General features: G+C 41.8%; 1 protein-coding gene and 1 long non-coding RNA gene across 2 annotated transcripts; one reads left to right on the top strand and one right to left on the bottom strand.

Annotated features, from left to right (window-relative positions):
* Positions 1 to 396: 396 nt before the first annotated feature.
* Positions 397 to 2,304, bottom strand: LOC311250444 (uncharacterized protein). Its single transcript, XM_084342140.1, has 6 exons — positions 2,237 to 2,304; positions 2,048 to 2,139; positions 1,857 to 1,961; positions 1,028 to 1,633; positions 613 to 856; positions 397 to 522 (listed from the first exon to the last, which is right to left on the bottom strand). The coding sequence occupies exons 1-4, from the start codon at positions 2,274 to 2,276 to the stop codon at positions 1,445 to 1,447; spliced, it is 426 nt and encodes a 141-aa protein (XP_084198266.1). The 5' UTR covers positions 2,277 to 2,304; the 3' UTR covers positions 397 to 522; positions 613 to 856; positions 1,028 to 1,444.
* A 9,271-nt stretch (positions 2,305 to 11,575) lies between these two features.
* Positions 11,576 to 22,152, top strand: LOC311250346. Its single transcript, XR_014621267.1, has 4 exons — positions 11,576 to 11,716; positions 21,184 to 21,334; positions 21,488 to 21,574; positions 21,670 to 22,152. It is a non-coding gene; the product is annotated as an uncharacterized lncRNA (long non-coding RNA).
* Positions 22,153 to 22,726: the final 574 nt, after the last annotated feature.

The following is a 22,726-nucleotide window of genomic DNA, read 5'->3' as shown; positions in this document are numbered from 1 at the left end:
AAAGAATTTCGACATGCAGCATACAGGCAGTTCGTGTTGTGGCAGCATGGGAGGCTACAGGCTGGTCACCGTGTTGTCATCCCAAGCTGCTGCGTGTGGCGCATCCGGGATACTTTTCCAGACCCAACAGGCAGCTACACAGGCTTAATCCCTGGGCTGTTGTGAAGCACTAGTCATTTCTTTTGTCTGCACCTTCTGCTTTTTGTATATAGTTGTGCTGCTTGTTTTTGAATTGTAGCCTGTTTGTTTATCTGTTAGCTGCTTTTATAATTTTAGCCTTACCATGTTTACTTCCTGTTAGCTGTATTTATTATTTACATACTTTGTTTGGAAGTGTTACACATTTTATAGTTTGTGCAATATCTGAAAAAAAATAAATGTCAACACTCATTTCAGTACAGTATGTCATCTTTTTTTATTACAATCCCTCTATTGTATATTTACAAGATACCTGTTATTTACTTAATGTACAGTCAAGTAGTGGTGCAGAAACCAATCTTGGTCATCCTTTCTTCAGAGAAGCTAGAAAAGACATGGCAACAATAAGCATCAGCTATGGACATAATTCACACATTCTGAAACCCAGTAATGCTGATGTTTTTTTTTATGTACCTCTCCTCTGGAGACCTGGCTCTGGAGCAACTCCTCGGTTGTTGGTGGCTCCACAGGTGGGAGGAGGCCAAGTCTTCGAGGATCTTCCTCCCTGCTGGTCCTCCTCCGGGGCACTCCCTTCCCTGACATCAAACGTCTGTGTGTAATTGCCCTCTGCAGGTCACTGATGTAGCTGTATGTTTTTTGGCTTTTGACAGTGTAAAGGCTGTATCTCCGTGATTTTTTGTTGTAAATGTTCTGGTATCTAGGTGGGAAAAAAGGGCAAAACAAACATCACACAAACATGAAAAAAAAGAAAGGAAATACATCACAAACAATCAGCAAGTTGGGTAAAGCTACATTGTAAACCTGAAATACTGACAGTTTACTATATTACAATACAATCTAAATAGTAGAATAATGTAGTATGACATACACTCTGTTGCCTTCTTTGGTCAACATTGGTGGCCTGGTGTTGTGGTGATTGTAGTCCAAAGCTGCAAGCAAGGTTCTGGCTTCGTACACGGGTGGAGAAAAGGCAAAGCGTTTGGCTGCATACATTAGCAAATGATTGTTGAATGTCTCAAGGTCAGATGTCGTCCTATGAAAAACAGACAAAAAAAAGGTATTGTGTTATAACAGGTTGCAGCTTTATATTTCTGAAATTCACCTGTTCCCAAGTGTCCACACACAGGCAAGACAATTTTATTTGTATAGCCTATTTTTACAAACAGTTTGTGTCAAAGGGCTTTACATAGTAACATAACAACATCCTCTACCAGGCGGGCAGACGTGCAATGGATGTTGTATACAGACAAGAAAACAGTTTACAACACATAAGAACATGAAATGGTCAATGGGAGCCGACGAGGGCAGCTTCCAGTGGGAGGGGGAGGCAAGGGGAGCAGGGGAGCAGGTCAGCACAACGGGAGTGGATGGCAGGCCGGTTCCTGGGATGGAGGGCAGGCCGGTGTAACAGCAGGGGAGGGGGGTGGGTACGATTCAGGTGGCGTTGGTGCAGAGGGATGGAGCTCTGGAGAATCTGTGGAACCGAAAACACAGACATACACAGTGCTTTCTGGACAAGTACATCTCCTTTACCTGAATTTCAAAAATTTGGGGACATCTTTTTTTCATTTTGCTTTTGGTGGCACTGAAAATGTGAGTGATGTCATGTGGAAGTTAGAGTAAATCAGTTACAATTATGCTTGGTTCCGATCACTAGCTTCATGCAAATTGATAACCAACAATTTCAATATACACACCATGAACTGCTCCATGTTCTGTGCCTCCTTGCAACAGAACCAGAAGTGATTAACGATGTCTTTCAACCACAGTAGGATCTCTTTTTGGTCTTTGACCTGTCCTGCCTAGAAAGGTTAAAAATTAAAATGCTGGCATTCAAAGTATTAATCCAGCTAGTCAGTGCACAGTGTACTGGAGATAACAATCTCACCGCATGAAGTTTCTTGGCCAAGCTTTTTGCTCCGTGCCACATGTCCAAGGTGTGGATTACTCCCCGGTCACCATACTTCCCACGCTTGGGATCTGTAACATACAAAAACAAAAAGCTGCTGTAAGTGTGATTTATCCTAAATGCAGCTGGGTTGCAGGTATTAGTAACAAGATCTCAGTACAAGCTCACCCATTAGAGCCTTGATTTGAATGTGTGCATCAGTGCACATCTCTTTCAGGGGTATTTCACAAAGAAGTTGGTCCATTGTTCTGATGAAGCCTTCTTTCTCCATTACAACAGAATTTCTGTTTGTCTCTCTTTTGTCAACTGTCGTTATGTTGATTATGTCCCGGGTCTCAAAGTCCATCGTGGTGTACGTGCAGTACTGTGCACAGTGCCCTGTATGGTAACATTATCAGAATACATTTTTGTAATGAGTGGGAGTACATGAAATACAGAAGGTGGGAACCATGTTATGCTAAATATATAAACTGATAAAATGTTTCATATGTTAGTCAAGTTAGTCAAAAGCAAACACTTTATAACATTTTCAAAAGTGCTTAATACAATTAATTTCCCTCTCATGTATGTCAGTGCACTCACCTATGGCCACAATGTGGTCCTTTTCATGCAGCCGGTTGATGATTGCGGATCTCTTCTCCTGCCAGAACTCCTTGATGGTATCCACACAATAAGAGTCTTGCACAGCAAAGAAAGTGGACTTCGTTACAATGCCCATGTTCATGAACTTGAACAGCAGCGATATTTTGTGATAATTGTTTCCAGACAGTAGGATGTCCGTGGCCAGCATGAAGTCCCCTGCCTGAAGGCCAAACTTGAAAATAGGCTGCGAGTTCCATGTCCAAAGGATGTGACCTCACGAACACACCTGTCCATAAAAGTGACAAAGAAAAAAATCCTAAATAATTTAAACATTTATACAAAATTACAGTTAAGAGTGTGTCAGATGGACATGGCTATAGATGAAATGGAACACACAAAACTTTAGGGCTACTATAGCTTCCTCACCCATTCAATTGTTGTTGCTGTTCCCCGTGACTTGATGATCACCTCAAAGGGTTGCACAGCATCACATTCAACCACCAGTAGAGGATCACTGAATTTGCATTTCTCCAGTGGGAATCTCAGAAAGCCTGTAAGTTGTCTCAGGTTTTTCTCATATGCAATTGCAGCTTTCTCTCCAACAATATCATCTTCACATAAAACCCTCTGGTAATCAGGAAAAGACATGCTCTCAGGTGGAGTATCTTCCTTCTCTCTCAAATCGTGGACCATTTCGTCGATGCCTACAGTTGGGAGTGCTTCAATAGCGAAGGGCATCTTTAGGACAGCACCGGTTCTATGTTGAGAAACGACATATTTTAGCATAGTTAGTAATTATATGAGTCATACACACATTTTAACCAGACATAAGAGCCGTATAATCTTCAATAACTATTGCACCATAAAATATCCTCACTATTTTACAGGCAATCTAGGCCACACTGCAGACAACATACCGCAGACAAAGAGGGGGAACATAATCTGGATCAGAGCTTCCATCATCTTCTTCTTCTGTTTTTGACACTTATGTTTCAAAGTCAGATCCTTCTCCCTCATCCTCCCACTCAATACTAAAAAGAAAACACACATTTTGTAAGCATTCCATAATGGATTAACATAATTTGAAAAAGAAAAACAAGAGAAATATTATGCTACAAATGTGCAGTCAACACAAAAACGGTCAACAGTGCTGCCTTGAAATCTTCCTTCACAAAAATGTCCACATGTCGTGTATATGTGCGCAAGTCACACTATAAGTACAACAAGCATAGCATACAAAGCTAACTGTACACTATCAGCAGCACTTACACACTGTTCTTGAGGTTGTTGGCTTCATCTTCATTGACAATGTTACTGTCCTCCATACTCAGGGAGTGCATGCTGCACATAAAAGGTGATAATATTTATGAGTAACTTGGTCATTATTTCAAAAGAATATAACAGGAAAAATAATGCCTCTTCTACATTTAGCAGATGATTGATTTACCTTTCCTGTAAGATATCAATCACATCCTCTGGATCAGGGAGAGGACCAACCCCCGGCACATTGAAGATATCATCCCTACAAGTGCAAATACATTTGTGGGTATAATGTGATTAGCAAGCAAACACACTTAGCAGAAGAGCATGTAGAAATGTCACGTGTGGATATTTACAAAACAAGAGAGCTATACAGCTACGAATTCAGGCTGTATGTTGGTTTTAGGACACACACTCACACAGACACAAACTACTGTACCTTTGAGATTCAGTGCCATTGCTGGAAAGTGATGAGGGAGGAGGTGGGCGGATATTTCTGTCAGTCTTCATGGGGGTTGATGATAATGGCCCCTTAGAGTACTTTTCATAACTGTAATGAAAATTATGTAAGTTGTAAATTCTGTGTTGGAGTGGAGCTCTCCACGGTACCGTGTAATGCACATCACACACAGTAACACTCACCAGACACAGCATACTGTTTGTATCGGTACACAAAGTAACACTGGCTACAAAATGTTTACTGCTCGTCACGTACACGGAGTAACACTCGCGACACACCGCATGCTATTGGTCACGGACCACGTACACGGACTATAACTGTCCACACAACGTGTACTTCTCGTCACGGTACACAGACTATAACTGTCCACACAACATGTACTTTTGTCACAGTACACACGGACTGTAACTGTCCACACAACGTGTACTTTTCTTCACGGTACACACGGACTGTAACTGTCCACACAACGTGTACTTCTCGTCACGGTACACACGGACTGTAACTGTCCACACAACGTGTACTTCTCGTCATGGTACACACGGACTGTAACTGTCCACACAACGTGTAGGCTACTAAAGTTACTCGTCACAGCACACAGACCCCCAGCAGTAAGTTACACACAGCAACACAGGCTACACACCTGGTAACTTACTGCTCGTTAGGCTAACGATGTGGCTAACACCAGGCTGCTAACAATATTTACATTACATTCATAGCACCATTTCCAAGAAAAATAATAAAGTACTTGGTCCAGTACATGTAACAGCAACACATCCTGCTCGTAATAAACGGAGTCACTTACTTATCCAGCAGTAACAGGGCAAGATCCGTGTCGGACCTCAGTCCAATCTCCTCCTTCAGGGCTCTCCATCGAGGAAAAGCGACATCGATGATAACCCGCGTTTGTCTTCTCCTTTTGTCACTCTCTTTCTTTGCCAAGATACCTTCTGCCGAACGTGAAGGTTTTTTAGGCTTTTTAGTAGGATCCACCACTTCGGATCCATCTCTTGCTCGCTTCTTCGGGTTTTCCGCCATGTTGCTGCTAGCAGCGCTCTCCTCCCCCCTCCCTTCTCGTTGTCAGGTAAAGAGTAGAACGCATCCTTTCCTGTGCGCCAGCGCGGGAATGTCGCTCCAAGACAGTAAATACAAAAAGAGCAAATACTGAAAAGTACCGCAAGATGTCAGAGGAGCCGAACGGCTTAATCAGCCTTGTATCATCTCCTCTTATAGTGGCTTGGATGAAACGGATATTTACAGACACGTAGAAGTTACGTACTATAGCTTTAAAGTGGTAAACTCGAAGACTTCCGTTTCGATCTCTTTGGCTGCACCGACGGTGATAAGCGGCAATTGCAGGTGTATTTTTGCTAGCTGGCTAACAGAGAAAATAAATTAGCCCTGAAATGGTCCCATCCGTTGATTGCAAACCTAATGACTTCCACAAATCCATAATCCTGCTTACAAACAAACTGCACCGAAAATATAACCTCCTTGGCGGAGGTAACAAACTCAATCTGTGTGGTGACTAACATTGCCCCAAAACAAGCTTCACAATTTGGTAGAGTACATTTCATATTTGACATTATAAATTTTAGCGGTACCTACTAGTCCAAGAGAAAGACAGCAACATCTGTATCTCCCCTCAGTCCTATTTCTTCTTTTTGTACCTTGGCAAGGTATGGAGCCCCTCTCACTGCATGAAAAGTGGGATTTTCGTCCCTGTAAACGCCCGGAAATCTCCCTAATTTTCGGCAGTTTACGACAATTTACAGGCTGTGAACGTGGCGGTCGTCTGTGCCAAAAATTGTCGGAAACGAACCATGACGTATGTGGAGCTCGCGGTGGTGCGAACGGCTCTAATTAGCAAATGAATAGCAGCGCCTGGCCAGAGGATGTGTGGCCTGGCTTGGATTTCCTCACTCAGTATTGGATGAGCCACTACTTTTAAACACGAAAAATCGCTCGTGATTGGTTGGCAGATCTGTCACTATTGGTCACCCTGGGTCCCCACTCCTATATATATATATATATATATATACTGTATATATGTATATACAGTACAGACCAAAAGTTTGGACACACCTTCTCATTCAATGAGTTTCCTTTCTTTTCATGACTATTGACATTGTAGATTCACACTGAAGGCATCAAAACTATGAAATAACGTGTGGAAATATGTACTTAACAAAAAAGTGTAAAACAACTGAAAATACGCCTTATATTCTAGTTTCTTCAAAGTAGCCACCTTTTGCTCTGATTACTGCTTTGCACACACTCTGCATTCTCTTGATGAGCTTCAAGAGGTAGTCACCTGAAATGGTTTTCACTTCACAGGTGTGCCCTGTCGGGTTTAATAAGTGGGATTTCTTGCCTTATAAATGGGGTTGGGACCATCAGTTGTGTTGTGCAGAAGTCAGGTGGATACACAGCTGATAGTATAATTTGTATTATGGCAAGAAAAAAGCAGCTAAGTTAAGAAAAACGAGTGGCCATCATTACTTTAAGAAATGAAGGTCAGTCAGTCCGAAAAATTGGGAAAACTTTGAAAGTGTCCCCAAGTGCAGTCGCAAAAACCATCAAGCGCTACAAAGAAACTGGCTCACATGAGGACCGCCCCAGGAAAGGAAGACCAAGAGTCCCCTCTGCTGCGGAGGATAAGTTCATCCGAGTCGCCTCAGAAATCGCAGGTTAACAGCAGCTCAGATTAGAGACCAGGTCAATGCTACACAGAGTTCTAGCAGCAGACACATCTCTAGAACAACTGTTAAGAGGAGACTGTGTGAATCAGGCCTTCATGGTAGAATAGCTGCTAGGAAACCACTGCTAAGGACAGGCAACAAGCAGAAGAGACTTGTTTGGGCTAAAGAACACAAGGAATGGACATTAGACCAGTGGAAATCTGTGCTTTGGTCTGATGAGTCCAAATTTGAGATCTTTGGTTCCAACCACCTTGTCTTTGTGCGACGCAGAAAAGGTGAACGGATGGACTCTACATGCCTGGTTCCCACCGTGAAGCATGGAGGAGGAGGTGTGATGGTGTGGGGGTGCTTTGCTGGTGACACTGTTGGGGATTTATTAAAAATTGAAGGCATACTGAACCAGCATGGCTACCACAGCATCTTGCAGCGGCATGCTATTCCATCCGGTTTGCGTTTAGTTGGACCATCATTTATTTTTCAACAGGACAATGACCCCAAACACACCTCCAGGCTGTGTAAGGGCTATTTGACCAAGAAGGAGAGTGATGGGGTGCTGCGCCAGATGACCTGGCCTCCACAGTCACCGGACCTGAACCCAATCGAGATGGTTTGGGGTGAGCTGGACCGCAGAGTGAAGGCAAAAGGGCCAACAAGTGCTAAGCATCTCTGGGAACTCCTTCAAGACTGTTGGAAGACCATTTCAGGTGACTACCTCTTGAAGCTCATCAAGAGAATGCCAAGAGTGTGCGAAGCAGTAATCAAAGCAAAAGGTGGCTACTTTGAAGAACCTAGAATATAAGACATATTTTCAGTTGTTTCACACTTTTTTGTTAAGTATATAATTCCACGTGTTAATTCATAGTTTTGATGCCTTCAGTGTGAATCTACAATTTTCAGTCATGAAAATAAAGAAAACTCTTTGAATGAGAAGGTGTGTCCAAACTTTTGGTCTTTACTGTATATATATATATAAATGTGTGTGTACACACACACTATTATTATCATCAAGGACATGAATGAATTTATTGAGGAAAGAATTGCTTTATTAGCAGAAACACAAACACACAAACAAATCTGCCCACACAACAATCGGGAAGCTCAGGAGAAGGCCAAAATCCTACAGCACCGTGAAGTGTCTATATACTAGGTACTTTACAAGTGTCCAGTAGCATACAAAATACAAGACATACATTACAAATTAACAGTAGCTACAGTAAACAGTGCAAACAGTAAACAGTTCAAATGGAAGTAAAATAGTGCAGTGCTGCCACCACTGTCTGCCGCCTCGGAGCTGTAGGTAACTGGCAGCAGTCTGTCTAATTTGGTCCCTTTCGCAGACGTCTGTGGTGCGTTGCCCTGTACTTGGGAATTGCCTCAAATCTGGACTGCAGCAGGCACAGAGCTCGGTGAGCTCCTGGCTACGAAACAACGGAGGTCGCACAATCCATCCAGACACCCCGCCAACGATGCCGTCTTCTCTTACAGGCAGCTGTAAAACAATTAAATGAGAGTGGTATTAATAAAAAAATTTAAGTCACAGTAAAATTAAACAAGGAAGGAACAGGAACAAAACAGTAAAAGTTACTTACACACAATGGCGTCACTATCAGCGTCATGTAAATCTGGACTTGCGGACATAGCTCCGAGCAAATAGGAGGTCACGGCCTCGTTATGAGGCGAGGTTAGTCTGTGAAAACAAAATGAACGGTTAAGATCGGTATCTATTAACGTATCTGTTTCCTTATGCAGCAGAATGAAAGCATATTCTTTAAATCTTACCCTTGCTCCGGTTCGTTGCGCTGTCCGGGCTGAAGAGAAACTCACGCAGCTGGCGATCTTGGCAAAGTTCACCACTCCAAGCGCTACCCGGCTCCGTCGGGGGCTTTGTGTTTGCCGTCGGTCTCACAGCTCCACAGGCTTTACTCGTCAGGTTCGCTTGTCGCTAGCTTGTTAGCAAAGACCATGCAAAAGCACTGCTAGCCGCTAGGTCAGAAGCTAACTTAAACTCCTCTCTGTCTTCTTGTGCTGAGTAGTCCACTCAAACAGACAGAACCCATCACCAATAACGTTTTTATAAGAGTCCTGGTTGAACACTTTAACTCAAACTGGCGTAGATATTAATTAAAAAGTTTGTGTTTTCACTTTACAGTAGACAACCTGCATCTGTCGTCTTCCTCCGCTCGTCACTCTCACGCATCTCCACCCACTTCCCCTTCACCTTAGTCCCTCCACCCCCTCGTCCTTTGACCTCGAAGGTGATTGGTCCAGGAATCAGAAAGGTCCCGAAATAACATAAAGTCACAAATGGTCCAAGAATCAAAACAAATCCACAATACATTTGTGCAACTCTCTTTCCTATTCTTACAGGCATTTTAACAAATATTATTACACAACCAATAATTAACATTTTAAATGCTGCATTCAGTAAACCTTGAATATTATCCAATATTCATTGTTCTCATTGAGCAATATTATAACTTGACTGCTTGTCATTGAATTTTAACATTTTAACATTAAATGCTATTTATTAACCCATGAACTTATTTATTCAATTAAATTCTTATTATCTGGAATACATTTCAACAGGGTTACACTTGTATCATACTCTGCTCCAGAGTCATATCCATCAATAGACTGGAAGTAGCTGATGGATACCAAATTGTTTTGTGTATCTTTTTTACATAACACTGGCCATTGCTAATGACATACACAGCTAAAATTTAAGAGTCTATAATTAGGCTATACTGAGCCTGATCTATTTATACCAGAGATTTTCTAATGAAGTTAATACCTTTTAGAAAAATGTTACCTGGGGTAAAACTCCCCCTGCTACCCTGATTTGCATGTGTATAGCTCACAGCATTTTCATTTACATGTTAAAGCCTCCCTTAGAATTAGGGGGAGGGGGGTCATGGGGGGACAACTGCCAAAAAAGGCCCGCGTCAATTTCCGACAATTCACGGCAGTTTTCGGTGTTGCCTGCAAATTGCCATGTGCAGTCGTAAACCTGAACTTCCACGACAATCTACAGTGCCGTTTACTGACGAAAATCCCACTTTTCATGCAGTGTCTGGTGACATTGGTGAAAAAAATATTATTGCTTAATAACGCGTCGTGGCCCACGCGTTTTTAAGGCATGGTAACAAGGTAACATCAATACAAGCTCCAGATGTGGTGGGATGGTTGTCAGTTTTGGAGTGATGCTGTATATGAAGTTTATGCAGAATAAAGGTAATTGTACTTTTATATTAACTAATATAAACCTACAATTTAACTAGGGGGGACAGCTGTATCACTGAAATCCATACTTAAAGAGCTGTTTTCTGCTGATCTGAACACGCCGGTGGTGCGTCTTTATTATGGAACACACATAATGTGAGACACACATTACCTTCTCTGTGGTCCCAGGTGAAAAAGTATTATACTTAAATATATTAAAAATATATTTGTAGCATACAAAGGTTATTAAAAATATACTTGTACTTTTTGTGCTTAATTTGTAGTATGTTTAATATATACTTTTAGAAAGTGTACTTTAAAATATATGTGATTAAGTTCATCTTTAATATACTAAAATTAAACATACTAATTATGCAATAATTAAAGTTGTACTTTATTGTACTTATTAGAAGTGTACTTCATTGTAAGTCTAATGTAAATTGTTCTAAAGTATACTTTTAAAAAGTATACTTTATTTCAATGCACTTATAGTAGTAGATTAATATTCTTCTTAAAAGTGTACTTATTTTTGTGTCATTTGTAATGTACGGTTAATATACTTTATTAAAGTGCACTTAATTTGCACTTCTTTGGAAGTGAACTTAAGTACACTTATTAAAAGTGTACTTCACTGTAAGTCTATTTTAAACTGTTAAAAAGTATACTTTTACAAAGTATACTTTATTTCAAAGCACTTATAGAAGTAGATTAGTATTTTTATTAAAAGCATACTTATTTGTAATATGTAGTTAGTATACTTTATTAAAGTGCCCTTAAATTTAACATCATTGGAAGTGAACTTAGGCACACTTATTAAAAATGTACTTTAATAGATAACTGGGAATGAAATGAAAACAAACCACTGTTAGAACTATTTAATATACATTTTCTGAAGAAGTACGGCTTAAAACAAACTCAACTTCATTCGCACTTTTTTAAGTGTACCTAAATTAATTTCCAATTATGTGAAACTAAAGTGCACTTTAATAAAGCATACTAACTGTGTATTACAAAGGACTTGAAATCAGTATGCTTTTTTTATGAATACTAATAAACTACTATAAGTGCTTTGAAATAAAATACACTTAGTAAAAGCATATTTTAAAACAGACTTACATTAATGCACAAATACTTGATTGTCAGAAAGACATAAGTTTATTTAGTCTATGGAAAAAACACATTGTTACAGTACATTATAGTCAATCTGAGCAGGGATTTTTTTAAAATATTGTTTGGAAAGAAAGGCGCCTAATTCAAATAGCAACGTTTGCATCTTTGCCGTCCAATCAGCGCACTGCGCTCAGCTCCGCCTCCTTGAGCTCCACCATTCACGGCGCTTCATTCTGGTCACGTTGCTGTTGAATGACATTGACCAGCTAAAGTCTCCGTCGTGAAGCGAAGCAAGCACAAGCCTACTTCTGATTCACAGTAAGTACATTCAGTGTTTTTATTTTCTGATTGAATGGTCATACAGTTTATACTTCCATTCGTCACACCGGCTAATTTTATGATTTCGTTGGCGAGTCATTACGTGATTCAGCAACTTCAGTCATCGTAGCTAGCCAGATAACCAACGTTAATGTTAGCTAACGTCAGTCTTACAGCTACTGTAACTGTAAGTTAACCTATTATTACTGCTCTTGGTAGCGGCAGCGTTACGCCTGTGTGTATGTGCTTCAGTAGCACAGTGTAATATTACATGATGAAGAGGAGCAGTGCGTGTCTGTGCGTGTAGAGTCTCTGTGTGTGTGTGTGTAGTGGAGCGGGCAGCAGGTGAGGTTGGAGCAGACATTAGCAGAGCAGAGGAAGAGGTTAGCCGTGCATGTGCAGTTCAGTATGTGGCCAAATAAACGCACAAGCTTCTCCAGACCACGTAATGTCTCTCCTATTGTTTTACCAACTGCTGTCTGGCAGCAAAGTGAAGTGAAGGGTGTTAGCCCTGAAGCTAACCGGCTCCAGCCCAGGAGGAAAATGGACTCCCCTGCGCTCTCCCGTCCGGTGTGACAGTTTAATTGTTGTTCATTTTAACTGGCGAGGGTCCCAGATGTGCTGGAGGTGTGGTTAGAGAATCCCGTCTCGAGAGGGGTCCTCGGCCCTGTCCGCTAACCAGGAAAATGAGTCCGATCACCCTGCACAGCGATCCAAGTCATGTATATGTATATTAATGTTGACGTGGCTTGAACACGACTACTCCACACGGAGATGCCGTGGTCTGCGACCTGCAAGCCACTTCACAACGAGCGCTACAGAGTGCACAGTGACAGTATAGGTGACTGTGTCGATGCCTGTGCAAAAAAACGCAACTGTCAATAAATCGTCCAAAAGTGCATGTTGTCGGTCTGATATCTTTGTCGTGGATGTCTGTACTCACATACAGCTGGTGGGTGGAACAATCTGAGGCATTTGTTCACTCCGAGCGGCTCGAGAGCAGCGTGGAGAGCGCTGTTAGCTGCGGCGTTGAGTGTGCAGCGTCCAGGTCAACTTCTGACACTTTGTATCATCGAGTATTTCTTTCATTCCACACTCTCGTTCAAATGGTCACTTACAGTCATCGGTCCCAGCGGTATACATCGCTATTAAGCTGGCGCCAAGTCGATGTGAAAACTGTATACTCTGTCATACAGCCTGCTCGTCAAACAGTCTGCAGAGTATGTTGACATCCAGCCCGAACTCAGCGTGAGGTCGGTCAGCTGTGGCAGAGCGTGAGACGCCCAGATCAACCTGTGATACAAACACCTGTATCGACCGTCGATCGTGGTTCATAGCGAAGTCCAGGCATGTACTGTATCTCACACTGCTCAAAGTGTTAAGATGAATATCAGAAGGGAGAGGATGACTTCTTACCAGAAGTTAGGGCATGTGTCAGCAACCTTTTTCTATCAAAATAGACGTTTCGTCCCGTCTGGTGCTGCAAAACACATAACGTAACGCAGCCCAGAAAGTATAAGGAGTATCAAGAGGCCCAAATGAGCATTCATATTTTCACGTGAGGTGGCAACTCTGCAGGGAGCTACTCATGCTTACAGTATAAGGTTCTTGAACTTTGCATGTCCATTTCAATGATGCCATGTTTTGGTGCATTTATGAAATAAAAGAACTAACCTACCATTAATAGAAATACAGTAGCAATACAGACCTATATATGCAGACCTACTTAAGTCCTCCCTGTATTTGTGAAAAATTGATAAATAAAACACATAGCAGCAGGCTAGATTTAAAAACAGTGAATCAAATCAAAATTTTATTTGTATAGCCCAAATTCACAAATCACAGTTTGCCTCAGAGGGCTTTACAATCTGTACAGAGACGACACCCTCTGTCCTTCGACCCTCGATTCGAGTGAGGAAAAACTTGCCCCAAAAAAAAGGCCCTTTTAACAGGGAAAAAAAAAATGCGGAAGAAACCTCAGGGAGAGCCACAGAGGAGGGATCCCTCTCCCAGGACGGACAGACGTGCAATAGATGTCGCATGTACGGAGCAGATCAACGAGATCACAATGTATTCAATTATAAGCGAAACACAGGACAGTTTAATTTTATTTTAATCCATTTCACTGTTAGTTAATCCTTTTTTTATTCTCAGCCACATACAGTGATCAACCCTCAGGCTTGAGCATAAAACACAATGATATCAACTCAGGATCATTCAATTAATCACAACTCGACAGAACAGAGACAATCTTGTGTGTATGCTGCAAACGTTTATTGGCAATAAGGGCCCTCATTTCTGGCCATTGCAGCCGCTACAAAAATAGGTCCCCTCAGACGAGGGACAACCAACACATGTAGAGTGAAACCACATGCTGCATGTGGTACACTCAATCTAGAAGGGAAACAGAAAAACAGATGTCAGATTTTGGCAAACAGGTAAGCGTCACAGTAAGAGAAGAGGTGTACAATGAATAAAGTAGTCTAACAATGAGTGCACATCAATACGGTGTATCAATACTCAAGATATTGTGACAATGTGTGCTGGATTCTGTGTTTAAATCCTAGCTTGGGTCAGTCCTGTCACTGTGGCGTCAGCTCCAGTGTCCTCGGGAAGTGCAAAGACATGCAAGTATAATGAAACCATGCATTTCCAATAGCCGTGTGATAGATAGTGAGAGTTCACCCAGTGTTGTGGAGGTAACCTATCCAAGGTGGATCCCAATCTTCCATCTTAATGTCAGTCAACATTAAAATACACTGTCTTACCCACTCATCTACATCAGCCCCTGAGCTCTCCTCCCCACAGGCCCGACACAGCTCCGACAGGTCATCTTCAAAACACAGCCACAACAATGATAAGTATTCATGTATGTAATGTCAATACAGACAAATGTTTCAGTAAATGTGTTGGAGTGGTACATACCAGTGTTCGTTAAAAGGGCTGTTGCTATGTCGAGCCTGATTTTGTCCACACCCTGCTGGTCCACAGGGTAGTTTATCTGTTTACCCTGCAGGATCTGCTCTGCAAGCTGAGTGAAAGTGACTGCTCAGTATCAGAAAATTGACTCATCCTGATGATGGATTGGCAAAGGCAAAGTCATAGTCAAATTGTTACCTTGCATATGAACACACCACATGAAGTGGCATCCACCTGTCGTGGATGCGTCATAGTTGAGCAGGCCCATCGTCCCATTGCTGGGCAATGTCTCCTAACCAATGCCCTACACAGACAAGACATTGATCACAGCTCATTATTTCTAACCTCAGCCCATTCAAGATCTTCACCAATTAACTGTCAGTTAACTGGTGTTAAATTCACAAGGACAAGCTCATGGTAGCTAAGTTAAACAGTGGTCACACAGAGAATGATGTAATGTGTTGGGTCTCTGCCACAATATCATCTAAGGAATACATCATTAGAGTTGACATTTCACTCACCTTGTGACATCCCTACAGTGGTCAACCTGCTCCTTTGTGGCGCCAAATGGATCCAAATAAAGGGCCCTGTTCTCCTTCAGATACAATATCTATGGAAATGCAATTGATGATTACAGCCAGCCTGCTGTACACCAGATAGTCACATGATTTGTATCCACTCAGTGAACAATTACTCACAATAAGGGTCCAGTGTCCCTGGTGGCATACAGCCCCAGCTGCCACATCGTGGTTCACAAGATCCAGCTAGAAACAAGAATCATGTTTTACACACAAACATCTCAATGTACAAAATGTCACTACATAGGAATTGGTAGACAGGGTACTCACTCTTTTAAACTGCTTCTGTGATCCTTGCCAGACTGCAGACATGGCGAAGGAGTCCAGTATGTGTGTGCCCGTCCTCCTTCCGAGCAGCCTTAAATATGCATCGACAATCTGTGTACAACAGTGATCGACGTTAGCTAACTGAGAGAAAAATAAATTGAACAACAATGAGCACTTAGAAGATATTACCTCCGTCTCCAACTCCTTCCCTGGGGCAAGGTGCCGCAGGGTTTCAGAATAGATTTTGTATGGTCCAACCCTTGACCATAGGGTCTCCCCTCGGCCACCTGCCTATATGTCCCTGATTACTGCAAGGATGAAGATCAATGACAGTCAATTGTGAAATACATGATTCATGGTGTACTTTAATGAATCTTTACTCACAATGTTCTGTATCCTTTGCAGGGCCTGGGGCTTTTTGGCAGCCTGGTGTCCCAGTGGATGTGCTGTGTGTGTGTGTCTGTTGTGTGTGTGTCTGTGATGGACCAGCCAGAGGAGAGGAATCCAACACCTTTCTTAGTTTGGCAGGGACCCTCTCCTCTGGCTGGATGTAATGTGTTAGGTGGTCAATGTTGATTTTTATCTGTTTTTTTCCCTTCTGGGACACCAGGTCTGCACTTTTCCCCTCTAGTCTTACAATTTTAAGGGGGCCAAGGAGATCAGCCTCCAGCTTGCCCCCATTTCTTTCTTCCTCGCGCCTGTTCTTCTTGAGGACCAGCTCCCCAACCTTAAAATGGTCCTCCTGGCCTTTGTCCTCCTTCCTTTTTCTGACCTTCTCCTGGCTTCTTTTGATGTTCCCCAGTACCACCCTGTGAACACTGTCCTGCCTCTGAAGGCCATCACAGGGTTCCTCCCTGTTCAGTAGGGTGGTGACCCTGTCTTCTGTGACCTGCGACAAATCATTTGTAGTAGTCACACACACACACACACACACACACACACACGGGGAACATTTAACAATCTTACCTTGTACTCTTGTGGCACCTCTGAGGGGTACCTCGCCTCCCGCCCAAACATCAAATAGTAGGGAGAGTACTTTGTTGTCAATTGTTTTTTTGTTCGCAGGGCGAACATTGTGGACTGCAAAAATCGGTCCCACTCAGCAGGATGATCAGCAACCATTTTGTTCAGGGACCTAGAAATGCAGAGATCACATTCATGTGCATAATAAAGCTGCTCTGCTAGCAACAGCAAGTTTGTCATATCGAGAGAGCTACGACTCATTCCGGTATTGACAACAAATTATACCTCTGTATTGTTCCATTTAATTTCTCCACAAGGCCATTGGTCTGTGGATGATGTGGGGAACACAGGCTTCTCTGGATCCCCAGCCTCTCACAGAGTTCAAAGTTGACCTTCGAGTGATTAGTTGAATGACATGACATAAGTCAGTACAGCAGTAGTTGCTTACTGGGGACAAATGAGGCATCATTACTGTACCTTGTTACAGAACTCTTTGCCCTGGTCTGTTAGCAGTCTTTTAGGTGCACCAAATTTGTAAAAGAAATCAAGTATACAATTTGTCACCTCGACTGCTGTTTTGCTCTTCAGTGGGTAGGCCTCAGCCCATTTGGTGAAATAATCAACCATAACACATATGTACTGATTGCCACCACCTGTGAGTGTTAGTTTACCCACCAAATCCATCCCAACAAGCTCGAGAGGCTCGGTCACCTGAGGGAACAGACAATAGGACATGAGAATGTGATCAGATCAATGGTGTATTTGAAAACTGTCTGCCATGACACTCTCTACCTCTATTGGGTTGTATTGCTTCTTTTCTTTAATGCTTGCCCTCTTGGCCTGGCACTGTGGACACTGAGCAACCTGGAAGAGACGAAATAGTAACATTTGTGATGAACGGACACATTAGTTCAGTGTTACATCCACAGACGCCCCTACTACATTTGCAAGAATACACATTACACTCCCCAGTGCACCAGGACAGAACTGTGGCAGGTGGATGTACCACAGATAATCAATAATGAAGTGTGTGTGAACAGCACATGTATCAACACAAGAGTCTGAGGATACCAACTTACCCATCTGCGGATGTCTTGCAGCATTCCTGGCCAAAAATATCTACAGATGATGGCACTGTGGGTTTTTTCCACCCCACAGTGTCCACCAACTGGACTGCAGTGGAACTCCTCAAAAATGGAGTTGGCCTCCACTGCAGTCAGCACAACTTTGGCCAGGTGCTCAGTGCCGTCCTTCCGTCTCCTGCAAATGTAATGCAGTGCTCCATCTGATGATTCAATGGTATAGTGTTAGTTTTGTAGTGAGTTGAACCGTAGCAGATGATCGTTCTGTTCTAGGGTTGATAAAGCATGCATCCTTACCCTTCATCCTGAAGGTGTCCGCCCTGCGTCTGATAATGTAACGCTCCTTGGATGTCAGTCCGTCCGGGTACTGACCATGGAGCTTTAGGTCCAACACCTCCTGCACTACTTTTGGATCCATAGCTATCTATCTAGCTATCTAGCTATATCTATCTATACCTCACTATATCTAGCTATCTCTCTATATCTATATCTATATATCTATCTATATATCTCTCTATATCTATATCTATATCTATCTATATATCTATCTATATCTATATATCTCTCTATATCTATATCTATATATCTCTCTATATCTATATATCTCTCTATATCTATATCTATCTATATATCTCTCTATATATCTATATATCTATATCTATCTCTCTATATCTATCTCTCTATCTCTCTATCTCTCTATCTCTATCTGTCTGTCTGTCTGTCTGTCTGTCTGTCTGTCTGTCTGTCTCTCTTGCTTACTAACTCCAACCTACTTCAAAACCCACAAAGATGTGATGTGTGTCTGAGTTTTAAAGGCTACCACCCCTGTAATGATTTAAGTTTCTACACCTGTCTATGGGTTGCCATTTTACAACAGCCTGTGATTCTCCCTACTGATGGAGTACTCTGTCCACCTGTGAGTGATGACCAACCATGTCCTTCCCTAACTGCCCAACAAGTAACTGGTGTGTGTACTTTGGATGGCATTGTGTTGATTTGTGTTGGATGTGATTGAGATGTGTGGAATACATGTCTGTGGACCTTGCAGAAGAGCACAATGACAACACTGACGCCACAGTGACAGGACTGACCCAAGCTAGGATTTAAACACAGAATCCAGCACACATTGTCACAATATCTTGAGTATTGATACACCGTATTGATGTGCACTCATTGTTAGACTACTTTATTCATTGTACACCTCTTCTCTTACTGTGACGCTTACCTGTTTGCCAAAATCTGACATCTGTTTTTCTGTTTCCCTTCTAGATTGAGTGTACCACATGCAGCATGTGGTTTCACTCTACATGTGTTGGTTGTCCCTCGTCTGAGGGGACCTATTTTTGTAGCGGCTGCAATGGCCAGAAATGAGGGTCCTTATTGCCAATAAACGTTTGCAGCATACACACAAGATTGTCTCTGTTCTGTCGAGTTGTGATTAATTGAATGATCCTGAGTTGATATCATTGTGTTTTATGCTCAAGCCTGAGGGTTGATCACTGTATGTGGCTGAGAATAAAAAAAGGATTAACTAACAGTGAAATGGACTAAAATAAAATTAAACTGTCCTGTGTTTCGCTTATAATTGAATACATTGTGATCTCGTTGATCTGCTCCGTACATGCGACATCTATTGCACGTCTGTCCGTCCTGGGAGAGGGATCCCTCCTCTGTGGCTCTCCCTGAGGTTTCTTCCGCATTTTTTTTTTCCCTGTTAAAAGGGCCTTTTTTTTGGGGCAAGTTTTTCCTCACTCGAATCGAGGGTCGAAGGACAGAGGGTGTCGTCTCTGTACAGATTGTAAAGCCCTCTGAGGCAAACTGTGATTTGTGAATTTGGGCTATACAAATAAAATTTTGATTTGATTTGATTTGATTTGTTTCACTGTTTTTAAATCTAGCCTGCTGCTATGTGTTTTATTTATCAAATTTTCACAAATACAGGGAGGACTTAAGTAGGTCTGCATATATAGGTCTGTATTGCTACTGTATTTCTATTAATGGTAGGTTAGTTCTTTTATTTCATAAATGCACCAAAACATGGCATCATTGAAATGGACATGCAAAGTTCAAGAACCTTATACTGTAAGCATGAGTAGCTCCCTGCAGAGTTGCCACCTCATGTGAAAATATGAATGCTCATTTGGGCCTATTGATACTCCTTATACTTTCTGGGCTGCGTTACGTTATGTGTTTTGCAGCACCAGACGGGACGAAACGTCTATTTTGATAGTAAAGGTTGCTGACACATGCCCTAACTTCTGGTAAGAAGTCATCCTCTCCCTTCTGATATTCATCTTAACACTTTGAGCAGTGTGAGATACAGTACATGCCTGGACTTCGCTATGAACCACGATCGACGGTCGATACAGGTGTTTGTATCACAGGTTGATCTGGGCGTCTCACGCTCTGCCACAGCTGACCGACCTCACGCTGAGTTCGGGCTGGATGTCAACATACTCTGCAGACTGTTTGACGAGCAGGCTGTATGACAGAGTATACAGTTTTCACATCGACTTGGCGCCAGCTTAATAGCGATGTATACCGCTGGGACCGATGACTTTAAGTGACCATTTGAACGAGAGTGTGGAATGAAAGAAATACTCGATGATACGAAGTGTCACAAGTTGACCTGGACGCTGCGCACTCAACGCCGCAGCTAACAGCGCTCTCCACGCTGCTCTCGAGCCGCTCGGAGTGAACAAATGCCTCAGATTGTTCCACCCACCAGCTGTATGTGAGTACAGACATCCACGACAAAGATATCAGACCGACAACATGCACTTTTGGACGATTTATTGACAGTTGCGTTTTTTTGCACAGGCATCGACACAGTCACCTATACTGTCACTGTGCACACTGTAGCGCTCGTTGTGAAGTGGCTTGCAGGTCGCAGACCACGGCATCTCCGTGTGGAGTAGTCGTGTTCAAGCCACGTCAACATTAATATACATATACATGACTTGGATCGCTGTGCAGGGTGATCGGACTCATTTTCCTGGTTAGCGGACAGGGCCGAGGACCCCTCTCGAGACGGGATTCTCTAACCACACCTCCAGCACATCTGGGACCCTCGCCAGTTAAAATGAACACCACATTCAGTGTTAAGTTGTTTTGCTTAGTACACTTGTACAGTCTACTGGTTTAGCCTACATGTTAACCGGTCGTCTAGCTGCTTAGTTTATGATTTCGATTTAAACTACTTCCAAGAAATAACGGACCTTATTAGCCAACCTGAAGCTTACTATGAAAGCTGTTCATGTCTGCAGATACAGTATAGTCATGTCAGTACAGTATCTGAATGCAAAAACGACAAAATAAGGTGACCTCTATTGATCCTACGCCAGTAACTTGTAATAGCAGCTCAAGAGTCAAAAGTAGAGGAAAAGGTTGATTAATTGATAAATAAAATCAAAATAAATAAATGTATACATCATATACGCCTCTCACTGACCACAGTTGGATAATTGCACAGAAGTGAGCACATCTTTGTAATATAAAGATAAAATGCTGTGTAGCATTAATAAAAAAATATAGCCTGTAAATGTGGTAATTGCACAGTGATTGGAATTTCACAGGACCTGCACACTTGTTCAGCACACTATGTCTGTGCTGTGATTCATAGTTGTAACCACTGTTATTATTTCCATGTTGTCTTCAGATGAGCACTAAACCAAAGAGCCACAAAGCAATGGGAGTAGGGGAGGTGGATGGTGAGACTGAGGACATTCGCCAGCTCTGGGGTTTGGCCTGCTGGAGGAGGCAACAGACCAGCCCAGAGGCAGCGCAAATGGCATGATCTCTCCCAGAAGGTAAAGTACAGCAAAATATCCACCTATTACTCATGACCATGCATATCACTAGATGAGAAAAAGTCATTCTGATGGTGCGGATTGTATTAATCTGACCATGGACTGTACACCGAGTGTCTCCATCCAGGCTGAATACAATTCTGATTGTTTCAGATTGAGAAACGCCCCATGCAGGCCCGTGGACAGACCACCCTCTTTAGAGGGTTCATGGCCTCTAGTTGTGGATTTCACACTGTTAAGGTGAGCTTTAGAAAAATTGCATCTCGCATGTCTGTTTACATTGCTGTTATGCTGTTGCTGTTACACCACATGTCATAATACTGTTGTTTTAGCAGCCTGCCACTCAGTCTCCTGCTGATGTCCAGCCTGTGGTCTCAGTCTCAGCCCTTGATGCAACTGATAATGCAGCCCAGCAGTCTTTCCTGCGCCCCCTCCAAGTTTAGCTATGGTGACTATTGTTGCAGTAGTTAGTTAGTTTTTTGGTACATACATTTTGAGTTTAAACAAACTGTGTCAATGTTTCACATGTAAAAGTTTCAAAAGTCAGTTTAATGTTCATCCCTGTCATTACTAGCTTGTCTGTGGTGCACAGCTAGCAGGGTAGTGCTAGCACAGCTATTGTTTCTTTTTATTTTTTCCTTTTATTATTGTTTTTTAGTTAACTTGTTAAAGAGTATGACTAAAAAGAATTCTCTGGGGTCAGATGATCCAAATTTGAATAAAAATGTTACGATGAAGAGAAACTGTTTGAAAATGTTGTTTAAGATGTTGTTAAAGATGTACTTAAATGTACTTTATTATGCACATTTTCCCTGTAATGCCGTGCATGTTAAAAATAAACTTTTTGTCTACCTCAAGTATGTTCTAATTATTTTTTATGTTTACTTAAAAGTAATTTGAAATTCAAATTAATTATTAAAAAAATATACTTTCTGTGTACTGTTGAAGTGTACTTTAATGAAATACATCTAGTATACTTTCTGCACACATAATTAGTGTACTCACAGTATATTATTTTCGATGTGCTAACAATGTACTTAGTATACTAATGATATATCATGAGTGCTACTTTAGACATACTAAAGTACAACTTAGTCTACTTATCTGTACTATTTTGAGACACCATTAAGATGAACTATAATATACTTAAGTACAACTTTTTAATTTTTTATTTAATTTTTGTAAATATATTTAAAATGCAATGGCAACACATTATGATTAAATTAGAAATACATTTCCAGTATATTCTAAATGTATTAATAGTAATCTGAAAAGTGGATTAAAGTATACTTTAAATCAAACTAAAGAACATTATAAATAAGTACAGTATTAGTAGAGAAAAGTGTACTTAAGTATATTTAAGTTGATCTTAATGGTGTCTCAAAATAGTAC

The sequence above is a fragment of the Pagrus pagrus genome (genome assembly GCF_965226575.1).
Source record: "Pagrus pagrus genome assembly, chromosome: 21".
NCBI classification, from domain to species: domain Eukaryota; kingdom Metazoa; phylum Chordata; class Actinopteri; order Spariformes; family Sparidae; genus Pagrus; species Pagrus pagrus.
This window is presented reverse-complemented; position numbering and strand designations above follow the sequence as displayed.

Bases quoted from the DNA above. Each gene is read 5' to 3' on its own strand.
- LOC311250444 (XM_084342140.1), bottom strand. From the start codon at position 2,276: ATGTGCACTGATGCACACATTCAAATCAAGGCTCTAATGG. The intron at 2,140-2,236 runs GTGAGCTTGTAC...TGTATGTTACAG, and splicing joins TCAAATCAAGGCTCTAATGG to ATCCCAAGCGTGGGAAGTAT. The intron at 1,634-1,856 runs GTGTGTATATTG...TCGGTTCCACAG, and splicing joins AGAACATGGAGCAGTTCATG to ATTCTCCAGAGCTCCATCCC.